General features: G+C 37.8%; 1 protein-coding gene across 1 annotated transcript in view; it reads right to left on the reverse strand.

Annotated features, from left to right (window-relative positions):
- Window positions 1-14117, reverse strand: part of LOC121462866 (rho GTPase-activating protein 15) — a 568141-nt gene that overhangs the window by 460800 nt on the left and 93224 nt on the right. Inside the window, exon 5 of the mRNA XM_041674830.1 lies at window positions 8601-8690. Within this exon, the coding sequence (XP_041530764.1) occupies window positions 8601-8690 (90 nt within the window). The remainder of the gene's footprint in view (window positions 1-8600; window positions 8691-14117) is intronic.

Here is a 14117-nt window from a genome sequence, read left to right on the forward strand (position 1 = left end):
CTTTTGAAAAATTAAGAATATAATTTTATTCCAACCATTCTCTTTTCCTTTTCCTCCCCTCCAAACCTTTTCATATACCCCTTCTCACTCTCTTTCCCATTCATGACCTCTCTTTACACTAATTGATTGGATGTATACCTGTATTTGCATGTACATATATATTCCTAAATCATATCTTTGCTTTTAAGTCTGTACTATCTGCTAAAGTTTTAGTAGCACAGTACACTTGTCTATGGAAAGATTCTGCACAGATCCCAGGCAAGGTCTCTCGAGTGTGTGAGTGCTGGCTTTAGTTTGCATCATAAACTGACTGTTTTCTTGAGTTCATGTCAAGCCTTTGTTTATGATGCTTGCTTTATTATTTTCTTATCCTGTTTTAAACATTGCTCTGAGGTTTCAGAGTTTTGCTTACCACTGCCCAGATTTTTCTCCTTCTTGTGGTTAGTGGCAAATAAACATTGTGTGTGTGCATGTGTGTATGCTGATGTGTGTGTTTTTGTGTTTGTGTATGAATGTGTGTTTCTTGCTTTCAGATAGTCTCGTTACCCATCTTTCTAAAAACTGGATGGCACTGGTTATTTATATAAAGGTGATTTTGTGCTTTCCTAAGGTACTTGATTTTATTTTACCCTGTCTTCCTCATGGACAAGCTATAAACTGTGTTACCATTTATTGACTCCATATATTATATACCAAATTTAGGGATTAAACTATTCCTTTTTCTGGAATACATCTGTTTGCTATTAAAAAGGAAAGAAAACCAGACTCGGCATGAAGTAAACATGGCTACTTTGTTTTACAAATACAAAATAAGAATTCTGAAACAGATATGCAAAAGAGAGCCCATGGTTGGAATGTTGTGCCAGAATCAAAGTCTTATTTTCTGTTCTTTATACAAGATGGAAATTCACAAGTAGAAAAATTCTACTTCTTGGCAATATCACTTCGGTCCCATGAAACCTGTCCCGAGGCCCAGGATTTGTTTGCACACATTGCTTGGTATAATCTGAAGACCTAGGTTTTGTTAACCAGTACCTGGAAGCCTCATTGTGTGAACACCACCAAGAAACTTCAGTGAGCCACAGACACCCATGGATAGCCTGGAGACCAGCACACTTGCTCTACCAAGGCATCAAAAAATAAAGAAGCTTCATGAGAGGTGGGGGTCCTAGCACCAGGCCAAGGAGAGAAGGGCAGCTTGCCGCAGGCAGCCTGAGATCAGGCCGAAACCCAGACTGCCTAAATAAAAAGACTCTCATCTCTACCCTAGACCCCAGCTACTTCAGAAGTCAAAGAGAACAAAGCGGTGGCTTTAGCCCATTAGGCCACATCTATCTATTCCTCTAAGAAAACCGTGCATGACAAGTTCATTCCTTTCGGTTCAAATGTTTGATCTAATTTACGTCATTTTGGAAAGTTTACATCTGAGTCCCTCTGGCCGATTTGGTTCTAAAATCTATCAATATGGTCAGTGTAATGTCTACTGCCCTCCAGTTTTGTTCTGTCCTGACACTAGCGTGGACAGATAAAATCTCCGGGCACTAGCAGTGGGCCTTTGTTAGCTTTTGAAAGTGAGGGAACTCTGTAAAGGAAACTATGGGGATCCCAAGCTTTGTACTCTGGAGCTTCAGAGCCGGGGAAGAAAAATTTGATATTGTCCTTTCTAACAACATACTTGAATTTTGTGTCTTAACTTCAAGAATATGATTGAAAAGGTCTTTATTATTTTCCTCAAAATTAAATCAGTAAAAAGCCAGTGTTGCCCAGTGACTTGGTCTGAGGGGATGTGTGTGTTCCGGTATGAAGGGATGGGCGTGGTCTGGTCTGAAGGGATGGGAATTGTCTTCATCTTATTGGCGTGCTTTGACCTAGCTCCTGTTTCTGCTCTCCCTTCATTAGTCAGTGCTAATGTGTTTTTGGTTTCATCAAAATTTGAATACATTCATTTTTCTTGTGTTCAGGATCATTTTCTCATAGCCAATCATATAAATGGTAGATGAATCTCTCTCTCTCTCTCTTTCTCTCTTCCTCTCTCTCTCTCTCTCTCTCTCTCTCTCCCTCTCTCTCCTCCCTCTATCGTGTGTGTATGTGTGTGTGTGTGTCAAAGACGTAATTCCAAAATAAATCTTTTGCAGCATAATCTCACTGACACACTGAAGCCAACATTCATAAAATAATCATATTGCTTCTTTCTAATCAAGAAAAGAGTATTATTTTGATACCTTGGAAGGGGAGCAGAAAGAGTCCCTTCTCTCCCTTTTATTTTGGGACATTGTTACTGGACTTGTCTCTACAAGTTGCAGTTGGGAGCTTGTTAGAAAATTCCAGGGGAATATGCTTCTGTTACTGTATTAACTTGCATATTCCATGTAACTAGTATAAACTATATAAACTGGTAACATATATAACTAGTTTATATCAACTAGATATTGCAGCAATGACACTTTCAAAAAGGGCTGAACACTAAAATCTGAACAAGGCAAAAGGACATATACCCTGTGAACAAGAAATAAAAATATTTTTCTTTGGAGCTATTAAATCCTTAGCACCTGAGGGCAATACATAAAAAGTTGAGGAGCTCCAAGGTTAGTTGCATTTTACAATCTGGATCACCCTCACCAAGATCCTGCTAAAATTTACAATTGGAATTTCAAGCTTAAGGTTAGAGGATGATCTGGTTAGTGAACGAATAAATAATGATGAGCACCTGTGTTTGTGTTAAAGTTACTCCTTTGCAGTTGATTACAAACACACCAAAGGCCTCCTCATTTTTAACAGAGACAGGAGGCTGGAAGAGGTGGGCTTATTATTTTGTCCTTTCTCAGTGTGACAAAATGCAAGTTGGAGAAGGAATCCTGCCCTGAGTCTGCATCAAGTTCAATTGAAAACACGCAGGTCCCCAGACCCAAATGCCTCTCCACTATTCCTCTGCGGGATGGTTGAGTATTTAGTAGGCAGATGAAATGGTGGAGGGCAAGCCACCGAGGAAACCAAAGCCATGTTAGACACTGATGCTTCTCTTTACACTGGTTTATTTTTGACTCCATGCCTTTTGAGACATTGTGAGCAATCCTGTCAATTGAAATCAGTCTTATTTCAAATTAATGCAGGTATAAATGTGCAGAATCTCCCCTCTGCATTTAGTCTAACAATACACATTGTGAAATAAAAGAGAAAATCGGTAAAAGCTCAGATTTCTTCTAAACCACCCCTCTTGACACAAGAAATGTATAAAAGCGAAATACCAGTAGTTTTCCTTTTGGCTGAAAGTTGCATTTTCCAGGATGTTATTAAATTATCTCCACATTAATAAATGTAAGTAGCACTGAAATATGTTAAGCTAAGACATGTCAGATTAGGACGAGCAATCAAATTATGTTCAGTTGTAATGCATATCCATGGAAAATATTACATGAATGTATTTAATATACAGTATAGCCAGAGGAGTTTACCCAGAGTCTGAAAAGCAACATGAGTAATTAAATGTTAAAACTATTCCAACTTGAATTTCCTTGTAGGGAACTGGGTCCCTCCCTGCAGACGTGGTTTTATATTAAAGAGACAGTGTTAATCCCGGGCATTTGAGCACAGTGTTGATGTTGTGAACTTCTGATGGAGGTATGAACCAAGTTGTCTCCATGTTTCCTGTCTTACAGATGGGCAGTTGGCATAGTTCTATTCATTATTTATTAACTGGTAGAGTTTTACGACTTAACACATGTAATCTATAGAAAGCCAATAAATCGCACTGTCAAATATCATAAAATTTGTTTAGAAAACAGTGAAACCTATTCAGCCATACTAGGTAGGAGGCAAATATGTATTCAGAGGACAGATGATTCAATATCGTAAAAACTAGTTACTGTCCTACTCCCTACTGAGAAAAGAACCAAGGAAACACACAGTATCTTCTAGTTCTTTATTCAGTTACTCTTTGGGAATCTTGTTGCAGATAGTATTCCCTAACTGTTTTCAGTGTTGTTTGTCATACTGCATGCATTCAAATCTGGCCCCAGCAGTCACAATCTGAGCAGCTAGGGCATGCCCAGTCTCCTGGCTCAATAGGTACAGTAACTGAGATAATTTCCAGTCTCACATCTAAAACTGCTTTACTTGCTGGAAAAGAGTATCATGTGATAACTTAATTGAATGGAATTAATTGCTTTGTCTTCAGTCTTGTTTCTGTTTTCATAATCATTTTTTTTTCTGAGACAGGTTTTCTATATAGCTCTGACTGCCCTTGAACTCACTAAGCAGACCAGGCTGGCCTCACACTCACAGAGATCACCTGCATCTGCCTCAGAAGGACTGGGATTAAAGGCTTGGCACCACCATGCCCAGCTCCTTCTCGTTTTTAACACGTGGCATTCCTGGAAGGCTGGGAGCATATTTGTGTTGTGCCCTCTGTTTGACAGCATGTCATGAGTTTCCCACCCTAGACTTCCAAAGACATTGTTCAGAGAACCTCAAACTCAAAGGAAGAGAAACAACTTAAATGAAAATTTCCCGTCAACTTTGAAACAAGATTTTCTTTAAAGCTTCCCCCAAATGATGTGTTAGTGTTTCTGTAGCTAATTTCCAAACTATGTTATCAGTTAACCTTCCTGATGTAACGCAGTGTGAATGCCCAGTGTGGCCAGCGAGACAAGAGAAGATATGACCTCCCCTTGTGCTTCGGATGCTGCCTTACAGTACTACAACCCTTTAGCGGAGTTTTGTTTAGTTATTACAACTATCTCTATGTAAATGACATTTGGGATTATTTAAGATTATGTTGTAATCCTTTTAATCCTTGGTGCATTAAGTTTCAGGCTAACCACAAAAGAGAAAACCAGCACTTAGCAGAAATGTTTAAAACATGTGATTTGCGCATAAATCTTTTTGCCCAGGCTCTCCCCGATGAAGACCTGGCATTGCTTTTAGTTAACTAAGAAAACTTGTCTAAAGTTCATCCCAAATTACTCACTGATGAAATACCTTCTCAAGTAACATCAAAATTGTGATAATTCATGATTACCCTTTCTGGAGGATTAAACAACCATTAGAGCAGTGGACATACAGCAATTTAGTTTAGAATTTGTATGGCCCTTTCATAAGTGCAAAGCTTCGTGTGTGTATATGTGTGTGTGTGTGTGTGTGTAACTCCCAAGATCAAGAAATTCTATATAAATGTACACCTGATGATGTTCTTTAAAGATGTATTTATAGAATTGTTTGACACCTCTGATTACATAGACAGGAGACTTCTTAAAGACATACAGCACTTTTTTTAAAAAACGTTACTTGCTCTTGAACAATGCCTATCAGACAAAAGTAGCCCAAAGATTCCAGTTCCAAAACAGGCAGAGATTCCTCATTTCAGAAAGTGAATACCATTTTGATTTACCAAGAGTTATTATATACTAAATTTATACTATATATACTAAATTATATACTGTAATTTTATCACTATGATATTAACATGTACTATTAGAAGAAGACTGAACCCACATTGAGTTTGATGGAAATTTAACTGTTAATAAAACTTGGATTTTGTTAAATGCAGAAAGTGAACAAATCATATGTCTACAAAGTATAAACTGTGTATGAAAATATTCCATCTTTCTGTATCAAAAATGTGTGCCTCCAGCATATCTCCGGCACTCACAATTTTTTTGTTTGTTTTCCTCTTCATTTCAAGTTTGACTTCTCTGCAGACATGGTAATTATGTGGTATATAATTGCCAATCCGTCAACTTTTTAAAGACAGATTTCAAATTTTAAATTATTTCTAATTTTGCTCTTCTTTGATTCTTCTGGAACTAAAAATCTCAATAGTCATTTGCTGTCTGTAATCTATAATTCATAGGCTGAGATTGAATATCAAGCCTAATTCAAACTTGGAATCCTAAAACTATTTTTGATCTGGTACCTCAGCTAAAGTGAGAAGGGTCTTTTTCAGTCGGGAAGAAACGTTTCATTATTCAGTAGGTAAGGAAACCCTTCTGCACTCTCAAACACCCACCCATGCCTTAATACTGTGTTTTGAGTTGTAATCATGTTTATTCTGATCACTTGAGAGTTAGCCCAGCTAATGTATCTAATCAAATATTGATGCACAACATCATCTGGACTTAGTCGGCTGCAAATTCTTCTCAATGCTTTTTTGCTAGCAGAACTATAAAAGCAATTCACGTTATTCTACTCAAACGACTGACAGTTCTGATCTCCTTGATGGGTGCATATTAGTAAATTTTAACCTAAGCTTGTGGAAAGCAAGATGGTTTATCCAATAGAAACTCATACCAGAATTTTCCGTAACTTTTGTGTTCACAATATCTTTATAGCCTTTTATTTCTACATACAAAACTATCAAGAGTTTATCCACCTATTCTTGGTCTATCTATCTATCTATCTATCTATCTATCTATCTATCTTCATCATCATCATCATCATCTATATATGAATCATGCTATCTATTTGTGCATGTACCCGTCTGCCAATCATCTGTGTAAATATTGAAGGCTCAAGGCCCCATGAATTGTTCAATTATATCAAAAACAAAAATAGATGACAAAATTTTTCAAGCCACTAAATGTGCAAACGGTGAAATAGACTTCAATGTGTTTGGAAGAAGCTGCTTTCAGAAGTATATATAAAATTCAAATGGAAATTATAAAGGAATGAACATTAGCAATAGTTCAAAAGCTAGGGATGATATATACCATCATTTGTGCACCTCAGAGTTGACAGTAGCCTAATTTTTGGTCTAGTTGAAACTTTACAGAGATAAATGCAGAAAAACTGGCCTCAGAGATCTAAAAAAATGATCAATTTTACAAACATCATGTTCTTAAAATTGAGCACGATATCTTTTTTTTTACAACTTCTTAATTGGGGTACCCACAATGCATGTAGACATACAACATTTAGCTTATCTGATCATGCCCTAGATCAGTGGTTCTCTACCTTCCTAATGCCGCAACTCTTTAATACAGTTCATTATGTTGTGGCAGCCTCCAACCATAAAATTATTTTCATTGTTGCTTCAAAACTGTACTTTGCTACTGTTATGAATTCTAATGTAAATATATTTTTGGAGATAGAGGTGTTCCAAGGGGTCACGACCCTCAGGATGAGAGCCACTGTCTTAGATTGTCAGTGACTTGAATTATGACCCTTATGTTTTATTACTGGTGTTGGCATAATACCAAGAGACAGAAATAAGAGGAGAGGGTTATTTTTTACCGATTCTTACCTTCTCATTCTCAAACAAAGTTCATCTTATTATTTATACCTTGGTTCTCTAAATTCTCTGCCATTTGGTTTGAGATCACTCTCCCTACGTGTGCCTTCCTGCCTCCTTCCTTCCTTCCTCCTTCTTGTTTAAAATTGTATTTTTAGTTGACAGATGATAATTATATCTATCCTTTCACTTAATTTTTGGTTAAAAACATCTCTATATTTAAGTAGAGCAAAACTAGAAACGGAAAGATAATTTATTCTAGGACATGTATAGCTTTTCTTCTTTTTAAATCTGAATAGGTCTGAATTATTTTACTATATCTGAATAAGTTCCGGGAGGAAGTAACCCATACTGGATACACTGGAAGTGAGCTATTTCCCCTCATATGGGTAGAAGCGGGAAAGGCCACCACATATGCTACTGCAAGGTCCTTATACTGATTTCATCAATGTATTTTATTACAAAATAACTTACTTTTAGTTAAAAAGTAGAATTACTTCAGAAAATATTTAATATCAATAAATAAGTATTAATCCGCTCCCTTCACTCCTAAATGGGATAATTCTAAAATATAACAAAATTAAAAATGTAAACGTTGTATATAACTTAAAATGGAAAACATATCAATTTTATAATCTGAAATAATTATAATCTGAATTAATTTCACAAGTGAGATACTAAAGTTTATGGTTTCTATTCATTCAAGGATTTTGTGGTTTATTTTATACTCAGTGAACTATGATTCTGACTGTTAATCGATCATAGCAATTTTCTTCCCAAAGTGAAAATAGTCAATATAAAAGGATCTGGTTTAAAATTTATTATTAATTAAATTTGTGCTTTGACAACTTCGTCCATGTATAGAATGCATTCTGATTTCTCTCCCTCCTCCCTTTCGCATGTCCTTGCCTTCGCCAACAGGCTGCTCTGTTCTCCCCTGCTCCTCACTTCCGCTGGTAAATGTTCTTAATGACTGAAAGGTAGGAATGGCAATGAATGAAAATAGCTTATAATTAGGGAATCGTAATTTGTGTACGTTTGAAAGTGCCACGTCACATCTATTTAAGCAAAGCATTCTAGGTTGGCACCCCAAACAGCTATCAAATACATTGCAAAGTTCAATGATGTTGCTGTATAATAACCGGCACAGAGCATCTATTTTGTGTCTAGATAGTAACCAGGCATCAGGGGAAAACACAAAATAAACTCACGGTTCCAGAAGGAAGAGGAGTCGGAGTCAGTCTTTCATAATGGCCTTCAGACGAGTAGCTCATGCACACGGAAACATCATAGGAAGGTAATCTCATTCTGATTACCCAAGAGAGCTCCGGTTTAGAGGAAAAAGGAATAAATTGAGTACATGTGGCATTCCTACCTGAAAGACACTCTTCCTGCTTGATTTTTCCTTGGCCCATTCTATATGTGCACCACGCAAATCCACGCATTCTACTTTGTGCCTGGCTTTCTGTAAACAAAAATGAAAATAAGAATAAAGATCACAGGGCACTGAAGAAGCTTGTCAGAAACAAACAAGTTTACCGAGTTAGAGGTTGTACATACGTACACCACGAAGCCTCTCTTTTGTGCTTCCCAGAGGAGACCTAATCTGTAGGACTTTAACTTGGGATTTTATAACTTTAATACTCTAAAATTACAAGCATAGTTTTAAATACATTTCATTAGTTACACATAATAAAAAGGATCAATACTTCTATCAACGACTTGACATAATGTTAAAGAAATAGAAGCTTAAAGATCTGCTTTTCTGTTCTGTATAATATTGCTATTGTATTATATCATCTAGTCAGACATGGACAGGAACAAAAATTAAGTCATACACCCATTAGACCTAAAAGTAAAAGAAAAATCACAATGTAAGAGGGAAAGGTCTAGTTTAGTTTTGTGACCTCAGCAAAGTTACTTAGAACCTAGCTACATGATCTTAAAATTAGACCAAACAGATTCAGCTTAATCTCAAACTCTCTTCTAATGTTTGTATTTTGTATGTTAACAAATTCAAAAAGTAGCATTGTCACCAATGTGCCTTTTACAAAGTCACATTTTAGTTGGACATGTAGCACGTATGGTTAATCCCAGCACTCACAAGACAGAAGCAGGCTGATGTCTGTGAATCAAAGGCTTGTCTGGTCTGCATAGTGAGATACTGTCTTAACATAATAATAAGAAAGGAGAGAAAGAGAGGGTGGGAGGGGGAGGGAGGGAGGGAACGAAGGAAGGAAGGAAGAAAAGGAAGGAAGAGAAGGAAGGAAGAGAAGGAAGGAAGGAAGGAAGGTCCACATTTAAAAGTTTAGGAGTACGTGTGTAAGTTTTATGTAATAAAGCTAATTTATTTAATAAATAAATCATAGTATTGGATTATTTTTATATGAAGTACATGATAAATGAAAGTAATTTTATTTCAGAAATTCCTAATAACCAGCTAATATGAATGTTAACTATAGTTGCCTAATAATTTCATTTGACACAGTGAATATCATCTACGTAAGTTTAAATTCACACAACTTCAGCTGTTACACAAAGCTTATTTTTGGACATTCTTTACTGTTTTCCAAAGAGGTACTGTATAGAGATGTTTTGCAACAATTTTCATGTGCTTTAGGCTACTCTAGGTTTCTTTACGAAGAAATTCAATAATTTCCTCATCTTCTTTTCCTGCAGAACATCCTGAACATTTAGTAAAGAAATGTTTTAGGCAACTTTCATAAACTTTAAGTCAAATATTGAAATTAGGAATGTAAAAATGTTGAAAGGTATTTTCTGTTTAAATAGTTGCCTTATAACCACTCTGTCTAATTTTATTGGATTTAAAAAAAAAATCTAACAGGAGTTGGTAGATTTTCTTTGTCCTTTTTTTTTTTTACCCATGATAAAATAGAATATGTTTACCTTTCAGCAACCAAAGTGTTTGTGTGTGTATGCATGCACACGCATGAGCATAATTAACTGCAGGAACAGTTTCACCTGGTTGGATAGCAGCTCACAGCGTGCCTTTCACCTCCATTTAGTAGAAGCCTCGTGGGAAACCCTTTAAAATCAGCCATGACCCTTAAAACTACTGCAATCGGTGAGTTTCACAGGTTCCCTGGGCATCGACACACAGGCTGTCACTACTGTAGAGCTCATGAAGAAAAACCTACAAGTTGCTTCCCGGAGAGTTGGTTAAATTATATCATATTCAGAACCAACAATAATCATTAAGGAAATAAAACTAAAAGGTTTTATTTGCCCCATATAATGCAATGGGGTGGGAGAGAGAGGTAGCTGCAGAATTACATTATATAAGAAGTACTTTGTATAATCAAGCATTTCCTTAACTAGCATCTCCCAATGACTAAGCTGTCTTTTAATCCTTATAGTAATTGAGGCAATTATTATTATTACTACTGTGCTATAGGTTATAAGATATGTCAGAATGATTCTGGTGTGCAGAAGTTTACCAAGGTAAACAGCTTAAAGGGGTGTGAATCAACTTATTTATTTTAAATTATTTCACTAGTTTTGGTGTTTGAGTGTTTTTTTTTCCTCCATGTGTGACTAAGCCCCATTTGCATTCCTGTGGCAAAAGAGAGCAGCAGATCCTTCAGAACTAAAGTTATCGATGGTTCTGAACCACTTTTTGGGGGAGTTGAACTCTGGTCCCTTAACAGCTGAGCCATCTCTCTGGCTCTAAAGGTCAGAATCCAAATGCAACTGCAGTCACTGTCTTCTTCATGCAGTGCTGAAAATCAAACACGAAGCTTTGCCCATGCAAAGGCAAATGCTTTACCACAGAGAGGTACCCACAGCTCTCAAAATCTGTCCTTAACCAGTATGCAGCCCGTGAAACTGGAATTACCATGATAAAACGCAACCAAAGGTGGGGAAAGCTGGGACTTGCTCATTAGACTGCAGGGCAGGCGTTGATTGTGTTTAGATCTCTTCTGCAAAGTTAATCTTGTTGGACAGCCTTCATCCCTTCATCATCTTTATTTATTCGACCTACAATACCTCCATCCAGATCTTCATCCAGCTGGCTCTTCTGCATCAGCTCCCTGCTGTAGGCACCTTGTCAGCAGCGGTGGTTTTTGAACCCTATGGGAAGCGGCTGCTTCCCGGCACCCCTGGAGACCTCTATCTTAATTCTTACTTGACCTCACTCCTTCCTGAAAGTACCACGTGTTCTTTGTGTATACTGACTATCTGTATTTCTCCCTTAGAGCCGCGCTTCTGCAACGTGGGGCTTGTTTTCCATTTCCTTCACTGTTTTTCCCAATGTATGGAACAGTGCCTGGCACAGACTTGCTCTACAGGGAATATTTACTGAATTCTGAATGAAGAAAAATATCAACATGCAACTAACTTTTCTGCTTTGGAAGGAAGTCTTGAGTGTCTTAAAATTTTGTTTTACATAAATTAAGATTTCTAAAATGTTTAAGAGCTAAGCAGTCATTTGTGATTTGGGAAGTGACTACAATAATTTAATGGGTTCATTGAAACTGAGTATGAATTTCATGAAATCATTCTTTTTTATTGATCTTTATTGAGCTCTACATTTTTCTCTCTCCCCTCCCTTTAAACCCTTACCAAGGTCCCAACGTTCCCAATTTACTCAGGAGATCTTGTCTTTTTCTACTTCCCATGTAGATTAGATCTATGTAAGTCTCTCCTAGGGTCCTCATTGTTGTCTAGGTTCTCTAAGATTGTGATTTGTGGGCTGATTTTCTTTGTTTTATCTTTAAAATCCACTTATGAGTGAGTACATGTGATAGTTGTCTTTCTGGGTCTGGGTTACCTCATGCAAAATGATGTTTTCTAGCTCCATCCATTTGCCTGAAAAATTTAAGGTGTTGTTATTTTTTCTGCTGTGTAGTACTCCATTGTGTAAATGTACCACATTTTCCTTATCCATTCTTCAGTCGAGGGGCATTTAGGTCAACCTTCCTCAAGACCCAGCAATACTACTTTTGGGATATACCCAAAGGATGCTCAATTGTGCCACAAGGACATGTGCTCAACTATGTTCATAGCAGCCTTGTTTGTCATAGCCAGAACATTGTGCAGCCTCCGTATCAATAATGTGAGCTAAGTTCCATCCAGAAACTCCAGGGTTAAGGAAAGTGTTGAATGTTCCTTTAAGAATTTTATAGCTGAGGCTGAGCTTTTGCATTGAATCTCTAGGTCAATACCACACACAAGGCACTGGGTTCAATCTCTGGTAACACATCATACACACACATACACACCCCATGCATATGGACACACACACAGGTGGTGGTTGCAGAGGCAGAGACAGAAATTTCCATATTAGGAGCCCTTAAAGACTACCTAATTATTTTTAGTTGTTCTATGATGTTGAAATAGAGGACCTCAATGGGTAAAGAGCAATGCAGGCTTTCACATTCTTTACATCGTTTAGCTATGCCAGTCTCTAAATATCATCCACATTGTCCATCAAAACCTGTGGTTGTGGCTTCTTGCTCATGATTACCCCAATCCAAATTCCTGCCACTCCCACTTGTAGCGGCGTAAACGAATGCAGACAGAGTGTAAATATATATATATATAGCTTTAATGTAGAAATAGACTTACAGAACCACCGTTCCCGCGGAGACCAGGAAAGCAGAAGCAAGCGCTCGGAGCTTGCTTGCCAAATTTATAGGCAGACATTAGCCCGAGGCGAACACGCCCCCTAAGGGGCGGGACTTATCCCTACATCTCCCCTTTTTGTCTAAATAAGACAGAACTAAACCAAATACAACTACATACAATAACAACAACAAATAATAAATATCCCTACACCCACTCACTGCCCTTTGCTTCTCAGGTCAACATGCCTTCGATGATCATGTCCCCTTGCTGTCCCAACTCCTCTTGTTCTTACTCTTCCATCTCTTCCCCAATCTATGACTTCACTGTGCTTCTCATCTACAGAAAGAACTCTGAGTTCTGTGCAATTCCTTCCTGCTCCTGACACCCCTTCTGGTATTCTTGAAACAGTCTTGGGATAGCCTTCCTATCTTCTAAGACCTTTCTGGTTTCATGTCTTTCCATGCATCAGCCAGTGTTCCGGATTCAACAGTCCCTTCAACCACCCGATTACCCACCCTGTTTCCCACTAGTCCTCTGCTCACTGTCTGTCTGTTTAGAAGTCTTCTGGGAAAATAATCTTGTGGGCTCCTCAGGATAGCAGCATCCCAGATGGTGCTTGCCTTACTCATTGGACTGTTGACTCTGCTTAGCAATATTTTTCTGTACCTAGTCACTCTTTGTTCTTTCTTGAGACAGGTAACTAACTATCAAGTGTTTACCCTTCCCAGCTCTGCTCTATGACATGGCTTATTCTTGCTGCCCAAAGGTTGTAGAGCTCATGTGCAAGGTTCCTAAGTTCCGTTGTTACCGAAAATGGATGAAAGTTTTTCACTAAATTCTTTTATATTCTATTCTTTACAACATCATTGTGAAGCTAGTGTCAGTCACTTCAACATGCATGTGAAAAAAACTCAAGCAGCACGGGACCAAGTACCTCACAGAAGGCCACACATTTAGCAAGTGCCTAAGTTGAGCTTTGAACTCTGTTTCATCTGACTGCATGCAGCATGCCCTTGACAATACAGTATACAACCTCCCGTTCTTGGTCATTCTTTCTTCCTCTGAGTTCACTGTTCCAAAGCAGGGAACCTAATTCCTGTTTTCGACCTGCACTCATGGTGTCCTGTTGTTCACATACCATGCTCCTCTTAACCCCACATAGCCGGCTTTTACTCCCATTTCTGGTTAGTGTAAAATGTTTAAACCATTAAGGTCAGCACCAGCCATCTGACACCTAGTCTCTGCTCCTTAAATTTGGACTTAAACTGTCTAGTACTGCTGCCATCTTTTAAGAAATGCTCCT

This window comes from Microtus oregoni, unplaced genomic scaffold, assembly GCF_018167655.1.
Source record: "Microtus oregoni isolate MIOR12 unplaced genomic scaffold, Mior012 000025F_ref0000491, whole genome shotgun sequence".
Classification (NCBI taxonomy): Eukaryota; Metazoa; Chordata; class Mammalia; order Rodentia; family Cricetidae; genus Microtus; species Microtus oregoni.